Source organism: Chelonia mydas, chromosome 1, assembly GCF_015237465.2.
Source record: "Chelonia mydas isolate rCheMyd1 chromosome 1, rCheMyd1.pri.v2, whole genome shotgun sequence".
In the NCBI taxonomy this organism is placed as follows: Eukaryota; Metazoa; Chordata; order Testudines; family Cheloniidae; genus Chelonia; species Chelonia mydas.
The window spans coordinates 97,371,003-97,384,491 of record NC_057849.1 but is presented as its reverse complement, the minus strand read 5'-3'; the positions used below and the strand labels follow the sequence as shown (position 1 = coordinate 97,384,491).

General features: G+C 35.2%; 1 protein-coding gene across 7 annotated transcripts in view; it reads left to right on the top strand.

The window, feature by feature from the left end:
• STK24 (serine/threonine kinase 24) overlaps positions 1-13,189 on the top strand; it is a 123,596-nt gene extending 110,407 nt beyond the window's left edge. For all 7 annotated transcript variants that reach the window (XM_043534928.1, XM_043534916.1, XM_037896183.2 and 4 more), the window contains 3 exons: positions 697-765; positions 2,946-3,082; positions 9,800-13,189. In XM_043534928.1, coding sequence (XP_043390863.1) covers positions 697-765; positions 2,946-3,082; positions 9,800-9,836 — 243 coding nt within the window. In that variant the 3' untranslated portion in view covers positions 9,837-13,189. The remainder of the gene's footprint in view (positions 1-696; positions 766-2,945; positions 3,083-9,799) is intronic.
• Positions 13,190-13,489: the final 300 nt, after the last annotated feature.

Sequence of the window (13,489 nt, the reverse complement as noted above, 5' to 3'; positions counted from 1 at the left end):
ACAGATATACATCTAAACATACCTAATCTAGTTCAGTCATCCAACATTTTTTCTAATTTTGTTTCACTTAAAATACTCCTTTGAAGATTAAAAAATCTGCAAAAAGTCTTTTAAATTATGTAGATTACAGTTTTTGCTTGTATTGCACGGCTCTCTTATCAACATGATTTCATCCTGTAATACTTTTTCACTCTTACAGTTTGATTTTTTGTAAATATGTGTGATGTTGTTTTTAAATGTTTTATTATGGTTGACTTAGCATTTTGTACCTGCATGTGTCAAGACATAGGGAGTGGGATCAGACCCTTCACATTTTTAGTAAGTTTCACTGTACATTCTTCGAAAAGCATTGTTTTGTAATGCACTTTTGTCATACAAAAACCTAATCTTTAATGATTCTTCATATTGAATTCACACCCACACATAATGTAATCACTTTACACATACTGTGATAGATGCAATTAAAACGTAATGTACTACATGAATTAGTTCATATATGTGCATGTTTACATATTCATTTTTATGTTTATATGTAGTGTATCAGAACTAGTTTTTTATGAAACAAATACAGAAAACAAAGAGGATGCATTTTCAGAAATCAAATAGCTCAGGCTCAGTTAGGGTTATTTTGAAGCTACAATGTAAATGTTAATCGCACTCACTCTGTTACAGATGTCACTCTTTTTTCTCTTAAAGGAAAAAGATACCCCCAGGCGTCCTTTGTCTCAGTGTTTATCTGCAATTATATCTCCTTTATTTGTGGAGGTAAGCTGCCTCTGAAAACTTAGTTATTTCTGATATCTCTATTTATATATGTCTCTTTGGGGAATGGCATATCCAAGGATACTGTAACTGATAGGTTAACTCTCCTTATGGTCCAGCAGTAGCATTCTGGTTTTGTGTCTCATCTGTTTCTTCTGTTTCTTTCCTAGTTTGTTTACAGCAATGCTCATTTATGTAGCACAACCACATAACGTACACTAATTGAAGAGAATGAGGAGAGAAAATAAAGCTGGGAGACAAATAAAGAGGGGAGGTGTGTGTTGCTGCTTGGACTGCAGTACACCAGTTTTTCCTATTATTGGACTTTTTGTCGAATCTGCATTCAGCTCCTCACTTCTCCCCAGCTTCTGCTTGGTGGACTAGGCTAAGAGAGTTTAAAAGTTTCAAAGCCTTGAAGTATAAATGCTGAACTTGTACTGGAATCTAACAAACTATTTTATGCAGATATTCGGTGGAATGGTTCTTTAATTTTTTTATAAGTATATTTACATATGAAGGGGAATACAGACATGATGTAGAGTCAATTACTTAAAAAATACCTATAGAACTGTATTTGAGCAGTCCTTTCCTACCCTACCATGTTTCAGTCTTTACAACTGTGCTTCCCCTGTGGGTGGAAAAAACAGAGAGCACCAAAAGTATTTTCCTAATCAAAGGAGCCCTGTTCTTGAGGAGGCTCCTGGAAGGCTTCCATGCCACATAGAAAGCGTATTGAACACAGTAAACAGATACTTACCCAGAAGAGTGGTCTCTGCACCAGAGATTATTCAGACTCAGTGGAGAGTCGACATAGCCTCCTTGTCTGTAAAATGGTGAATAGCATTTTCCTTCCTCATGGGGGTGTTGGGTTATTAGGGGGTTGGACGCTTATGTACGCTGAGTGAATTGCACACACCATTCCATTCTTCTGTTCCCCACTACAAGTTCCCTGTGTGCCACCTTCCTATGCCCCTCTATATCAGGGGCTCCCTGCTGCTCCCCTCACCTCATCTCTCATGCCAGGGGTTCTGTCTGTTCCCATCTCTCCTCCCCCCGCCATGTTATGGATTGTGTTTTATCCCATTTCTCTCATGGCAGGGGCAGTGTGTGTGTCCCCTCTTTCCCAGAACTGCAGTTTCCCCATCCCATTTCTACTCTCCCTCTGGGGCCCTGCTTTTTCCCCCTCCCCAATTTCCACGCTCCCTATTCTGGTTTCCTGCTTCACAGCCACACATGTGGCTCCCTGCTTCCCCCATCATCACCACTCCTCACCCCTTGATTTCCTTGTGGGTCTCTGCTTAGCTATCCTCTCTTCCCCCTAAGAGCAAGTCCACTTCCTCACTCCCCTCTGGGTCCTTGCTTCCCCCTATCACCACTGCCCCATCTCTCTCGTCCCTCCTGCTTCCACTTCTTCCTCACGTGTTCCCTGCTAGTCCACTCTTATCCCCATTTACCCCCTTATACACTCTGCCTGTAAGATTCTCTGATTTCCATTAGAATCCAAGCTACAGACACTACCAATGCAGCAAGTTAAGCTGTTCTTCTCATGTGTAGGCAGCAGCAGATTCCATTCCTACAGCATCAGGGAGTGTGGGGGACCTGATTTTCCTCTGACTTAGGCTTTTTCCAGTGTTCTGATTTGCACCAAAATAAATAGGATTCTGTCCCTTGAGACCTAGAACATTCACTGAAATTTTAGAATTGGTCAGCTGCAATGTTCAAAGTTATAGTGTAACAGACACTCAGTGAACTAACATTTTAAAGTGATGTGAAATCCTCACATGGAAGGTGCTATGAAAGTACAAAGTGTAGTACAAAATTAGTAGCAGTAAATAATTCAGGGCAGTGACTGAATCTTACTTTGTACGCAACAGCACCTTTCTAAAATAGTAAAATAGAATTGCTGCTGACCTCAGATGATCCTTGGTTTCGGGGTTTCACATCCCACATGATCACCTTATTTTTGTGAAGGCTTAGACTGCTTGGTTAGTGACCTGTGATAAAAATCTCGAATTACAAATAGTGTGTTTCTACAGGTAGACTTTTTATGATAATTTTTTTAAAAAAATGAATGTACTAATTCTCAGGATTCTAGTTCTGTGGAAACATAGAAATTAACACATATTACATGTTCAAATTTGTCTGTTAAATACATTGTTAATGTAGTTTTGTCATTTTTTTAGTTGAAAGAGAAAAGTCAGGTATATGGTGACAACATGGGGTCCATAGAAGAACTGAGAGAAGCTATTTATTTAGCTGAGGAGGCTTGTCCAGGCATTTCAGATACCATGGTGTCGCAGCTTGTACAGAGGCTTCAGAGGTAACAATAAAAATACTTTTGCATTATGACTTACATCAAATTGCAAGACTTCCTTTAATATTTGCCAAGTATTTTGTAAAATACAAGTACATACTGATATTTCTGTATTTATAAAGATAAAATATTTTCTGATGTGCTTTTACTTAGTTTATGAAAATTTAATTGTTTAATAGAACAAATTCTCAGCCTATCAGGAACTTAAATTTCTTTTTCCTGTCTTCATTATATATACTTCATTATATTACACACACTGCATACTGTATGTTGAATGTATTGTCTGCAAAGCCAAACCAGAAAAAGAACACTACCATGAGTTACATAAAAATTAACTTTTTCTTTTTAAATGGTCGGTATACGAAACTGCTCAGAGATTTGTAATGTGGGATATAGTCCTATGAGAGATTGATTAGTGGGCTGTGGGTGTATGTGTGTGTGTGTATATATATATATATGTATTTTAAAAAGAGTACTTGAATAGTTTACGTTCATGACTAATGACCTCTGATCTCTCCTGGTAGAAAAGGAAGAGATCAAATATTAAATTTGGAAATTTCCTTTACTCATTAGCCTACAATGAATGCGGGTTCCAAATTTCAAGATTCTAGGTCAATGAAAATGTGTGTTGGGGGTGTATTAAGTATTACATGAAAATAAAATAGAAAGTGCTGTTTCTACCCACTGTAGTTAAAGGTAAAAACTGTTTGCATTTTAAAACCCTCTTCTTTTCTGGTTGTGAACTTATGAAACATTCGCTTTCCACCTTTGAGCTCTGTCCAAAAGTGAAATTTTGGAAAAGTTCAAGCTAAATCTCTTTAGCTGCTAAAATAACTAGTGCCCAAAAGAAATACATTTCAAAGTGGTCTAATGAATTGTGTTCACTTCGCCAATATTTAAAAAAACTTAAAAAAACCCAAGATAATAGTTGAAAGCAATTTAAAAAAATACTATGCAGAGTGCACAATAATGTTCATTAGCATTGTCCAATATGTTTACCCTAATAAAATTTTTCCCCTTTCATCACATGGAAAATGCTCATTGAGGTTAAGACAGTGTGTCAAGGTTTATTGTCCTCAAACTGTTGCTGGAACAGTCTTGCATTACAGAGATTGTATAAGCATATCAACAAATTTTCAAAAAGTCTTCCATCTTAACATAAAAGAAGAAAGCTGTAGATATGAATAACTATGGTTCTCTTGATTTTTGGATCTCCATATTTTTTGCCTCATTTTTTTCAATTCTTCTGCCTTAATGTAGATACTCTTGTATTTAGGACCTCGGTGCTCATGTAAATAGTCCTTACTTGTGTAAGCAATCTCATTAAAGTTAAAGACCACTTGTGATTAAGGGTATGCAAATTGAGCCCTTACTGTGTTTGTATAATAATATACTTTTTTTAAAAATAATCCCAATGCCTGTAACCCACAGTTATAATACACATCTGTTTTGGCAATATATCTTGAGTTCCATCTTAAGTGGAGTTTAATGAACAAACCGTAAATATTTCTAGATGTGAAGCATGGTTTGAGGAAGTATGGCTGAATTTAAATTTGTATATTGAAATTGATTATTTCTTTCTAAATAAAGTCCTACATAATTTTAAAAGGCCACTTAAACTAAAATTAAGTTTTGAGTATTTTACAGAAATCCCCAAATATATTGATAGTAACTGAACATCGATGGCTGTAACGGGATGAATTATACATGTTGTTTCAGAGAGTTTCTGTAGGACCAACCACTGTATATTTACTAGTAAAATTAAAAACAACCACAAATTAGGTAAAATATGAAATTGCTTTATAAAGTCCAGTGTAAATCTGTTTCATGCAGTTCAAGTTTATTAGTAGTAAACTTGTCTAGAGAAAGAACAAAAACACCTTAAAAAAAAAAGCCATATTAAATGGCTATTAAGGACAAATGATGTTGCTGAGCATGATCTCTTATGCCTGTGCAATGCAGCAGCAGATGAGCCATACAGAAACCAATCCTCTATCAGAATATTTCAAACAGTAGGAAATGCTGTGTATAAAAACCCCTGGAAAAATGTATATTTCACAGCTAAATATGTATATCAGTTAATCAGTTTTTGTACTGTATTGACATAAGCCAAATTTCCGTACAGGAAGAATTTGAATTGTAATAGGTTTGTCTATAATTGTAAGAAACAAGTATAAAGAATTAATATATAATACTAGGGCTGTCAAGCGATTAAAAAAATTAATCGTGAATAAAAAAAATAATTGTGATTAATTGCACTGTTAAACAATAATAGAATACCTTTGATTTAAATATTTTTGGATGTTTTCTACATTTTCAAATATATTGATTTTAATTACAATACTGAATACAAAGTGGTACAGTGCTCTGTTAATATTTATTTTTGATTATAAATATTTGCACTAAAAACAAAAAATAGTATTTTTTAGTTCACCTAATACAAGTACTGTAGTGCAATCTCTTTATCATGAAAGTTGAACTACAAATGTAGAATTATGTACAAAAAAACCTGCATTCAAAAATAATACTATGTAAAACTTTAGAGCTTACAAATCCAATCAGTCCTACTTCTTGTTTAGCCAGTCCCTCAGACAGACAAGTTTGTTTACATTTGCAGAAGATAATGCTGCCCGCTTCTTGTTTACAATGTTACCTGAAAATGAGAACAGGCATTTGCATGGCACTGTTGTAGCCGGCGTTGCAAGATATCTACATGCCAGATACAGTAAAGATTCATGCTTCAGCCATCATTCCAGAGGACATGCGTCCATGCTGATGACGGGTTCTGCTCTTTAACTGTCAAAAGCAGTGTGTACCGACGCATGTTCATTTTTATCATCTGAGTCAGATGCCACTAGCAGAAGGTTGATTTTCTTTTTTGGTTGTTTGGGTTCTGTAGTTTTCGCATCTGAGTGTTGCTCTTTTAAGACTTCTGAAAGCATGCTCCACACCTCATTCTTCTCAGATTTTGGAAGGCACTTCAAATTCTTAAATCTTGGACCAAGTGCTGTAGCTATCTTTAGAAATTTCACACTGGTACCTTCTTCGCATTTTGTCAGATTTGCAATGGAAGTGTTCTTAAAATGAACAACATGTGCTGAGTCATCATCCGAGACTGCTATAATATGAAATATATGGCAGAATGCGGGTAAAACAGAGCAGGAGGCATACAATTCTCCCCCAAGGAGTTCAGTCACAAATTTAATTAATGCATTATTTTTTAAATGAGCGTCATCAGCATGGAAGCATTTCCTCTGGAACGGTTGCCGAAGCATTAATAGGCGTATGAATCTTTAGCTCATCTGGCATGTAAATATCTTACAACAGTGTCATGCGAACCCCTGTTCTCACTTTCAGGTGACATTGTAATTAAGAAGTGGGCAGCATTATCTCCTGTAAATGTAAACAAAGTTTTTCGTGTTAGCGATTGGCTAATCAAGAAGTAGGACTGAGTGGACTTGTAGGCTCTAAAGTTTTAGATTGTTTGTTTTGGAGTGCAATTATATAACAAAAAAAAATTCTACAGTTGTAAATTGCGCTTTCATGATAAAGAGATTGCACTAGAGTACTTGTGTGAGGTGAACTGAAAAATAAAGTTTCTTTTGTTTATCATTTTTACAGTGCAAATATTTATAATCAAATATAATATAAAGTGAGCACTATACACTTTGTATTCTTGTTGTAATAGAAATCAAAATATTTGAAAATGTAGAAAAACATCCAAAATATTCAATAAATTTCAATTGGTATTCTGTTGTTTAACAGTCCGATTAAAATGGCGATTAATTACAATTAATTTTTTTTAGTTAATCACGTAAGTTATCTGTGATTAATCGACAGCCCTATTTAATACATATCCCTTAACCAACTCTCTAACTCCTCATCTGAATCCCTCTGTTAAACTCACACCCTCAGGCAATCCCTCTTCTCATCAATAATACTTGCTTTATCTTACTTTACTTAATAATACTTTATCTGTTGTTCAGGGTCTTGTCTTTTTTCTTATCTTACTGTGATTGTAAACTCTTTGGATTAGGGACTGTCTTTACCTGCATTTGTACATTGCTATTTAATTTTATGGTGCTGTGTAAATTACTTCAAAGAAATTCATTGTATTATTACTCATTTAATGATATTGTAATTAACACAATGATTTTGTAGTTTAAAATAATTTATATTCATAAAACATAAAACCAGTTCTTCTTTCTTTTAAATACATTTTCAATTTTTAATGCCATACATTTTAAAGTAATTTTCATTAAGTTGACCACTTGTGTGCCCCTGCTGTCATAAGAGAAGTTGAAAAGCTTTATCAGAACCTTAGCATAATTTTTAGCCCCCTCTGTGTAGGATAATCTGCTATCCATGCTCTCTTACCAGTTTGAAGCTGAGTGAGCCTGAGAGGTTGACCAAAAAGTCTTTACAAAAAATTATTTCAAGACTTTAAAACTAGACTCCCATCAGAAAAACGTCTTTGCATTTGAATAACAGGATTTTTCAGGCATATTCATCTTTTTTGTCAGTTTCAGATAATCATAGAAATGTAGGACTGCAAAGGACCTTGAGAGGTCATTTAGTCCAGCTCCCCATGCTGAGGTAGGATCAAATATACCTAGACAATCTCTGACAGGTGTTTGTCTAACCTGTTCTTAAAACCTCCCTGTGACAGGGATCCCACAACCTCCCTTTGGAAGCGTATTCCAGTGCTTAACTATCCTTGTAGCTAGAACGATTTTCCTGTTATCTAATCTAAATGTTCCCTGCTGCAGTTTAAGACAATTACTTCTTGTCCTACCTTCAGTGGACATGGAGAAGAATTGGTCACTGTATAATAGTCCTTAGAAACCAGGTTTTCTAAACCTTTGATAATTTTTGTTGCTCTCCTCTGAGCTTTCCAGTGTAAGAAAGATATTGACAAAGTATGGTGCTCAAAACTGGACAGTGTACTCCAGCTGAGGTGTCACCAGTGCTGAGTAGAGTGGGACAATAACCTTCCATGTCTTATGTATTGCACTCCTGTTAGTTAATGCGCCCCAGAACGATACTAGCATTTTTTGCAAATGCATTGTATTTGTTGATTCATATTCAGTTTGTGATCCACTATAACCCACAGGTGCTTTTCACATCCAAGTTACTAATTTCAGATATTCCTCTCGAACACAGCTATGAAGATGAAATATCATTTATTTGTGCACACTTCAGTATACTTTCCATATTAAATACTGTTGCCATTTGATCACATCTTTTATAGTATCAAGTTCTTTTCTTTACACATTTTAATGTCTAAAATTATCTTTTCACTGGTGATCTCAATAATTCTTGCCATTAACAAGATTTTATAAAGTATAATACCTTGCCCTAGCGAGTTGTGGTGAGCACCGAGGAACAGTAGAAATTCTTAAACATGGGTTCTGGTGGAGTGATCAGAAAGAGCATATTCTGGTCTCTAATATTCTTTAAAATTTAGTGAAACTTAATGTATTAAGAAAAGGAATACTTGTGACACCATCATAGGGCCTAATCACATCAGCCATGCTATCAGAGGCTCGTTCACCTGCATATCTACCAATGTGATATATGCCATCATGTGCCAGCAATGCCCCTCTGCCATGTACATGCTGTACAGTCTCTATGTAAAAGAATCAATGGACACAAATCAGACATCAAGAATTATAACATTCAAAAACCAGTCGGAGAACACTTCAATCTCTTTGGTCACTTGATTACAGACCTAAAAGTGGCAATTCTTCAACAAAAAAACTTCAAAAACAGACTCCAACGAGAGACTGCTGAATTGGAATTAATTTGAAAACTGGATATAATTAACTTAGGCTTGAATAAAGACTGGGAGTGTATGTGTCATTACACAAAGTACAACTATTTCCCCTTGTTTATTTCCTCTCCTACTGTTCTTGTAAAGTGCTGGAAATGGCCCACCTTGATTATCACTACAGAAGGTTCCCCCCCATCCCTCTCTCCTGCTGGTAATAGCTTACCTTTCTTGATCACTCTCATTTCAGTGTGTATGGTAACACCCATTGTTTCATGTTCTCTGTGTATATAAAATCTCCCCACTGTATTTTCCACTGTATGCATCCGATGAAGTGAGCTGTAGGTCACGAAAGCTTATGCTCTAATAAATGTGTTAGTCTCTAAGGTGCCACAAGTCCACCTTTTCTTTTTACGGATACAGACCAACACGGCTGCTACTCTGAAACCTGTCATTAACGTATTTAACTTTTCTTCTTCCGCCCCCCAAAATTAATAGCTTTGGAATGGGAAAGCTGTTTTTTCTTTTGGTGGGAGGGGGAAGCAGGTTTAGTTCAAAAACGTTTTCCTGCCCCAGAACACTTTGAGGTGGCTGAGATACCAGGTTTCCCAAAGTATGGGTTTTGAATGAAAACACACAGGATTTATTAAATGAATGTGTACGCATTAAAAGACATTTGAGGTTTGATTGTTGTCATTCTGTTGAACAGAGCCATGCCATTCTGGTGAACAAAACCATAGTTATGCACTCGCAATGTCTTATTTATATGATATTCAGGTCTGTAGCTTGGTTATTTTTTTTAGTCAGTGTTTCAGTTATGCTAAGTATGATTCGGAAAGGAACAAAGCTTCAAGTTCCTACTTACAGCACAATTTAATGACTTTTTAATCATTATTTGTTCTGTAACAAGAGTTTGAAAGTGACCAAAAATAACCATTTCTTTTCTTCTCCAGATATTCACTAACTGGAGGAAGTACTTCGTCTCACTGAACTATTGATTTTGAGTTTTTCAAAATCAACAGGCCACCCTGTTGTGTCTGCATTGAGGAAAGTGCTCTCTAATGTTGATCTACTGCTCAATAAATGGAGTGCTCTTCAGTGAAAGGACATTCCTGAATGTGCAACAGCAAAAATGAAGTCTCTCAGATGGGGTGTTGTTTTTCAGCTCCTTAAAGCTATAGATTTTTTTAACCATAATGCACATATTTAAGGGAGAAGTGTCTTTTTATGAAATCTGCAATGTATATTTACGTGTGTGATAAGGACACTGAAGATATTGTGAAATCTCAGGTATTTTGCTTTAAGATAACTCCTTTGGGAAATAGAAAAACGTTCTGTTTGATTGGTATACAGATTTGTATATAGTGTCATTTTTGTACTGAAACCCTTTAAACCTGTATAAGGCGTCAGTGTGTACAAAATGGCCAAATCTTCTGTAGATAATGTTAGTGAGGTAAATATTTGACAGGCCATAACTGAGTATTGCGTTGCCTTTATTACATGTAAAATTTCAATTATGTGACAAGTGATTTTGGTTTGATTTTGTATTTGAAGGGTTCGCCATGGAAAGATAGTAAATGCCCTATTATGGAAACCTCCTATTTGTACCTCAGCGTATCCAAATTTCCTCATTTGTCCTACATCCCTCTCTTTTTTTACACTCTGAAGCTGGCTTTCCGATTATGGTACTACTTTTGGTTTATTTAAATTTAACACATCTTGTCTCCTATAAAGCTTTAAATTGTTTATTTTTTCCTTACAGAATTTTTTCATGTTTACATTTCAGTTTTAAATTGTGCCCACGCAGATTCTGAATCATATGTATTGTCCAGGTTTAGTAATATATATTTGTTGAAGCTTATAGTGAAATCTAAATATCTTTTACATCTAAACATATCTGAATGCTTACATAAATAAATTTTATAACCTACATATATTTTGAAATCTTGAAATATCTTACAGCCTTGGCTTTCAGAGAGTGGAAAATGTGTCAGATGGCTGCTGTTTGTAATTATAAAATGAAATTGTCTTGGGGAGTAAAAGAAAAAAATTGAATTTATCAATATATAGAAAGGCCCAATCCTGCAGTCCTAAGTCTATGCATCTCCTATTGAAACTGATGGGAGTTACTGACATCAGTATTACAGGATTGGGCCCAAAATACTGCATGCAGTATCCCATACTCTCTATAACAAAAAAGTACATGAATTTTGATCAGCTGAAATGAAAATCTCCAGCACTGCTGTGGTCACTTCTGAATAACTTTTTAAAGTTATTTATTTTCAGTGTTGCATCCGATGAAGTGAGCTGTAGCTCACGAAAGCTTATGCTCAAATAAATGTTAGTCTCTAAGGTGCCACAAGTCCTCCTTTTCTTTTTGTGAATACAGACTAACACGGCTGCTCTTCTGAAATCATTCTCCTTGGAAATGGTAGTTGTACGTATTTTGTGAAGTGACAGCTCTTCATCGTATTTACTATACAGTTTAGTATAGTTTGCTTTACCAAGGGCAGAAATAAGTAATTTGTTTCCTTGGTAGGCAGGAGAGGGAGGATTTTGTCTTGTTTCAGTCCACAAATTGATAATTACACATCAGGTATGTATTTTTGATGCGATGTAATCGCCAGTTCTCTAGTTATCTGTTCTCACATTATTTTAGAACTAGAAAACAAATGACTCTTGGCAGTGAATGAAATAAATGAATAACTTAGATACACTATACCTGCCAGCCTATAGCATAATTTTGCCAGGGAAAGTCTGATGCTCTCTAAGATAAATTGTTAAATGATGTGGTTCCTATTTAAAGAAGTAAAGTGCAGTTTTTCAACGCTCTCAGCTTAATTATCATTTTAATGATTATGTACTATTTTGTGTGCTCTTAAAGCTATTAAGACATAGTTTAATGCACTGGAAATGTGCATTTGAATCTTGATGCAGTGAAATGAGGAATTTACCCTTTTCAACACAGAAATCCACAGAGAGTCAGTTCTACCATTTGAGATTATGTAGTGGTAGTGTTGTGGGTGGCATATAGAAATCATCTGAAATAAACTGAAGTTTAAATGGAACCACTGACACCTTCCCAGTGTCATCTATTACTATAAGAATGACTTAAAATTGAAATGAGCTAGTTGGGAAAGAATACACTTTTAAAATTTAGTAGGCAAGTCAGATTTACAAGACAATATGGGGTTTAACTTTGAAATTTCTGAAGCAGAAGTTAGTCAGAAAATTGTCTGGTGTTCGGAAGGTGTAATCACTGACCTGTCTTTTTATTTTGTTACGAAAAACTACCCAATTTGAGACTTACTGAGGATGATTGTAACAGATGATGGTTGGTGAAGGCAACCTTTGATTAAATAACTAAACAGAGACACAGAAGGCCAATTTGCCAAAAGCATAAGATTTAAAAGAAAAAAATTGTTAATTTATGGTTTAGATATGAGTATTTTTATATATAATATAAAATATATATGTAAATGCAGATGAATCTTCAGATACCATGATTCACTGCAAAGATCAACATTTTGTCTTGAATATAAAATGACAATCATTTGCTAGAGAAAAATGTTAGTTTCAGAAATAAATCTGTACCAGTAATAGAAAACTTTTTTTCATTTGAGGCCAGTATGTCTCTGACATAAGTATGGGGTAAGCAGTGTCTGAGGCAAGATACTTAAGAAAATTTTAATATTATTTTGAGAAAATGTCTTTTGATAAGAACTTGACATTATAATATTGCACTTAACCTAAGTTTTTCTGGTGCCGGTAATGGAGCTATTTCAACATTTCTCTTGAGTGGACTCTTCACTTGTAAGAGGTTGCGAGACTTTGGCACTAAATAAACCGTTAAAAAAAAAGTTAACCAGAAAAATTCTTTTAAAATGGAAAGGTGGGTTTTTTAGTTAACCTTAATTTCCCTTGCAGTTGCACTACCATAGTTGATAAACACTGTTTAGTAGAGCCTGGTGGCATTACTAACAATTCATTGCACCATGCCTCTGGTAAAATGATGACAGTTCTTCTGTTTCTCACAATGTAATCAAGTGCCATTGCCTCTTGAAAGCTCCAACAGTTTGTAAATGGTCCTTGAGTTATACTTGTGAAGTGTCTGGATCAGTTCTTGATCTTTTATATAGCACTTTTTGTGTGTGTGTGTGTGTGTGTGTGTGTGAACACATAGTACTGATGTCAGTTTGTAACAGTTTTATATTTCCTTTCTTAAAGAAACATAGCTAATGTATTTCAGCTACCAATACGGCAATAAAGTGGGAGATCATCAGAAAGTGTTCATATGCATAGGTATAATGCAAGGGTCAATAAAGATCACAGAAATTAAATTATTTTTGTAATTTGTGTGTGTGTACTTGGGGACATCTTAAAATGTAGCAGAAAGTCTGCGAGCCTAGTTCTTCAGACTGCATAAAATTTGAAGTGCTAGCAGTTGCACTGGGCATATATAGTAGTTCTATCATGTGATTGGGTTTCTTCACATTGGGTTTGCCCTTCTTTAAGCATGCATTAAATTGTTCTCTAAGCAGAATCTAATGTGTACATTTTGTTTTCTATAACACTGCTGACTGTTTATACCCACTGTACCTAAACTTCACTTCTGTTGTTCTGCAAGGTATTGAACACCTTGT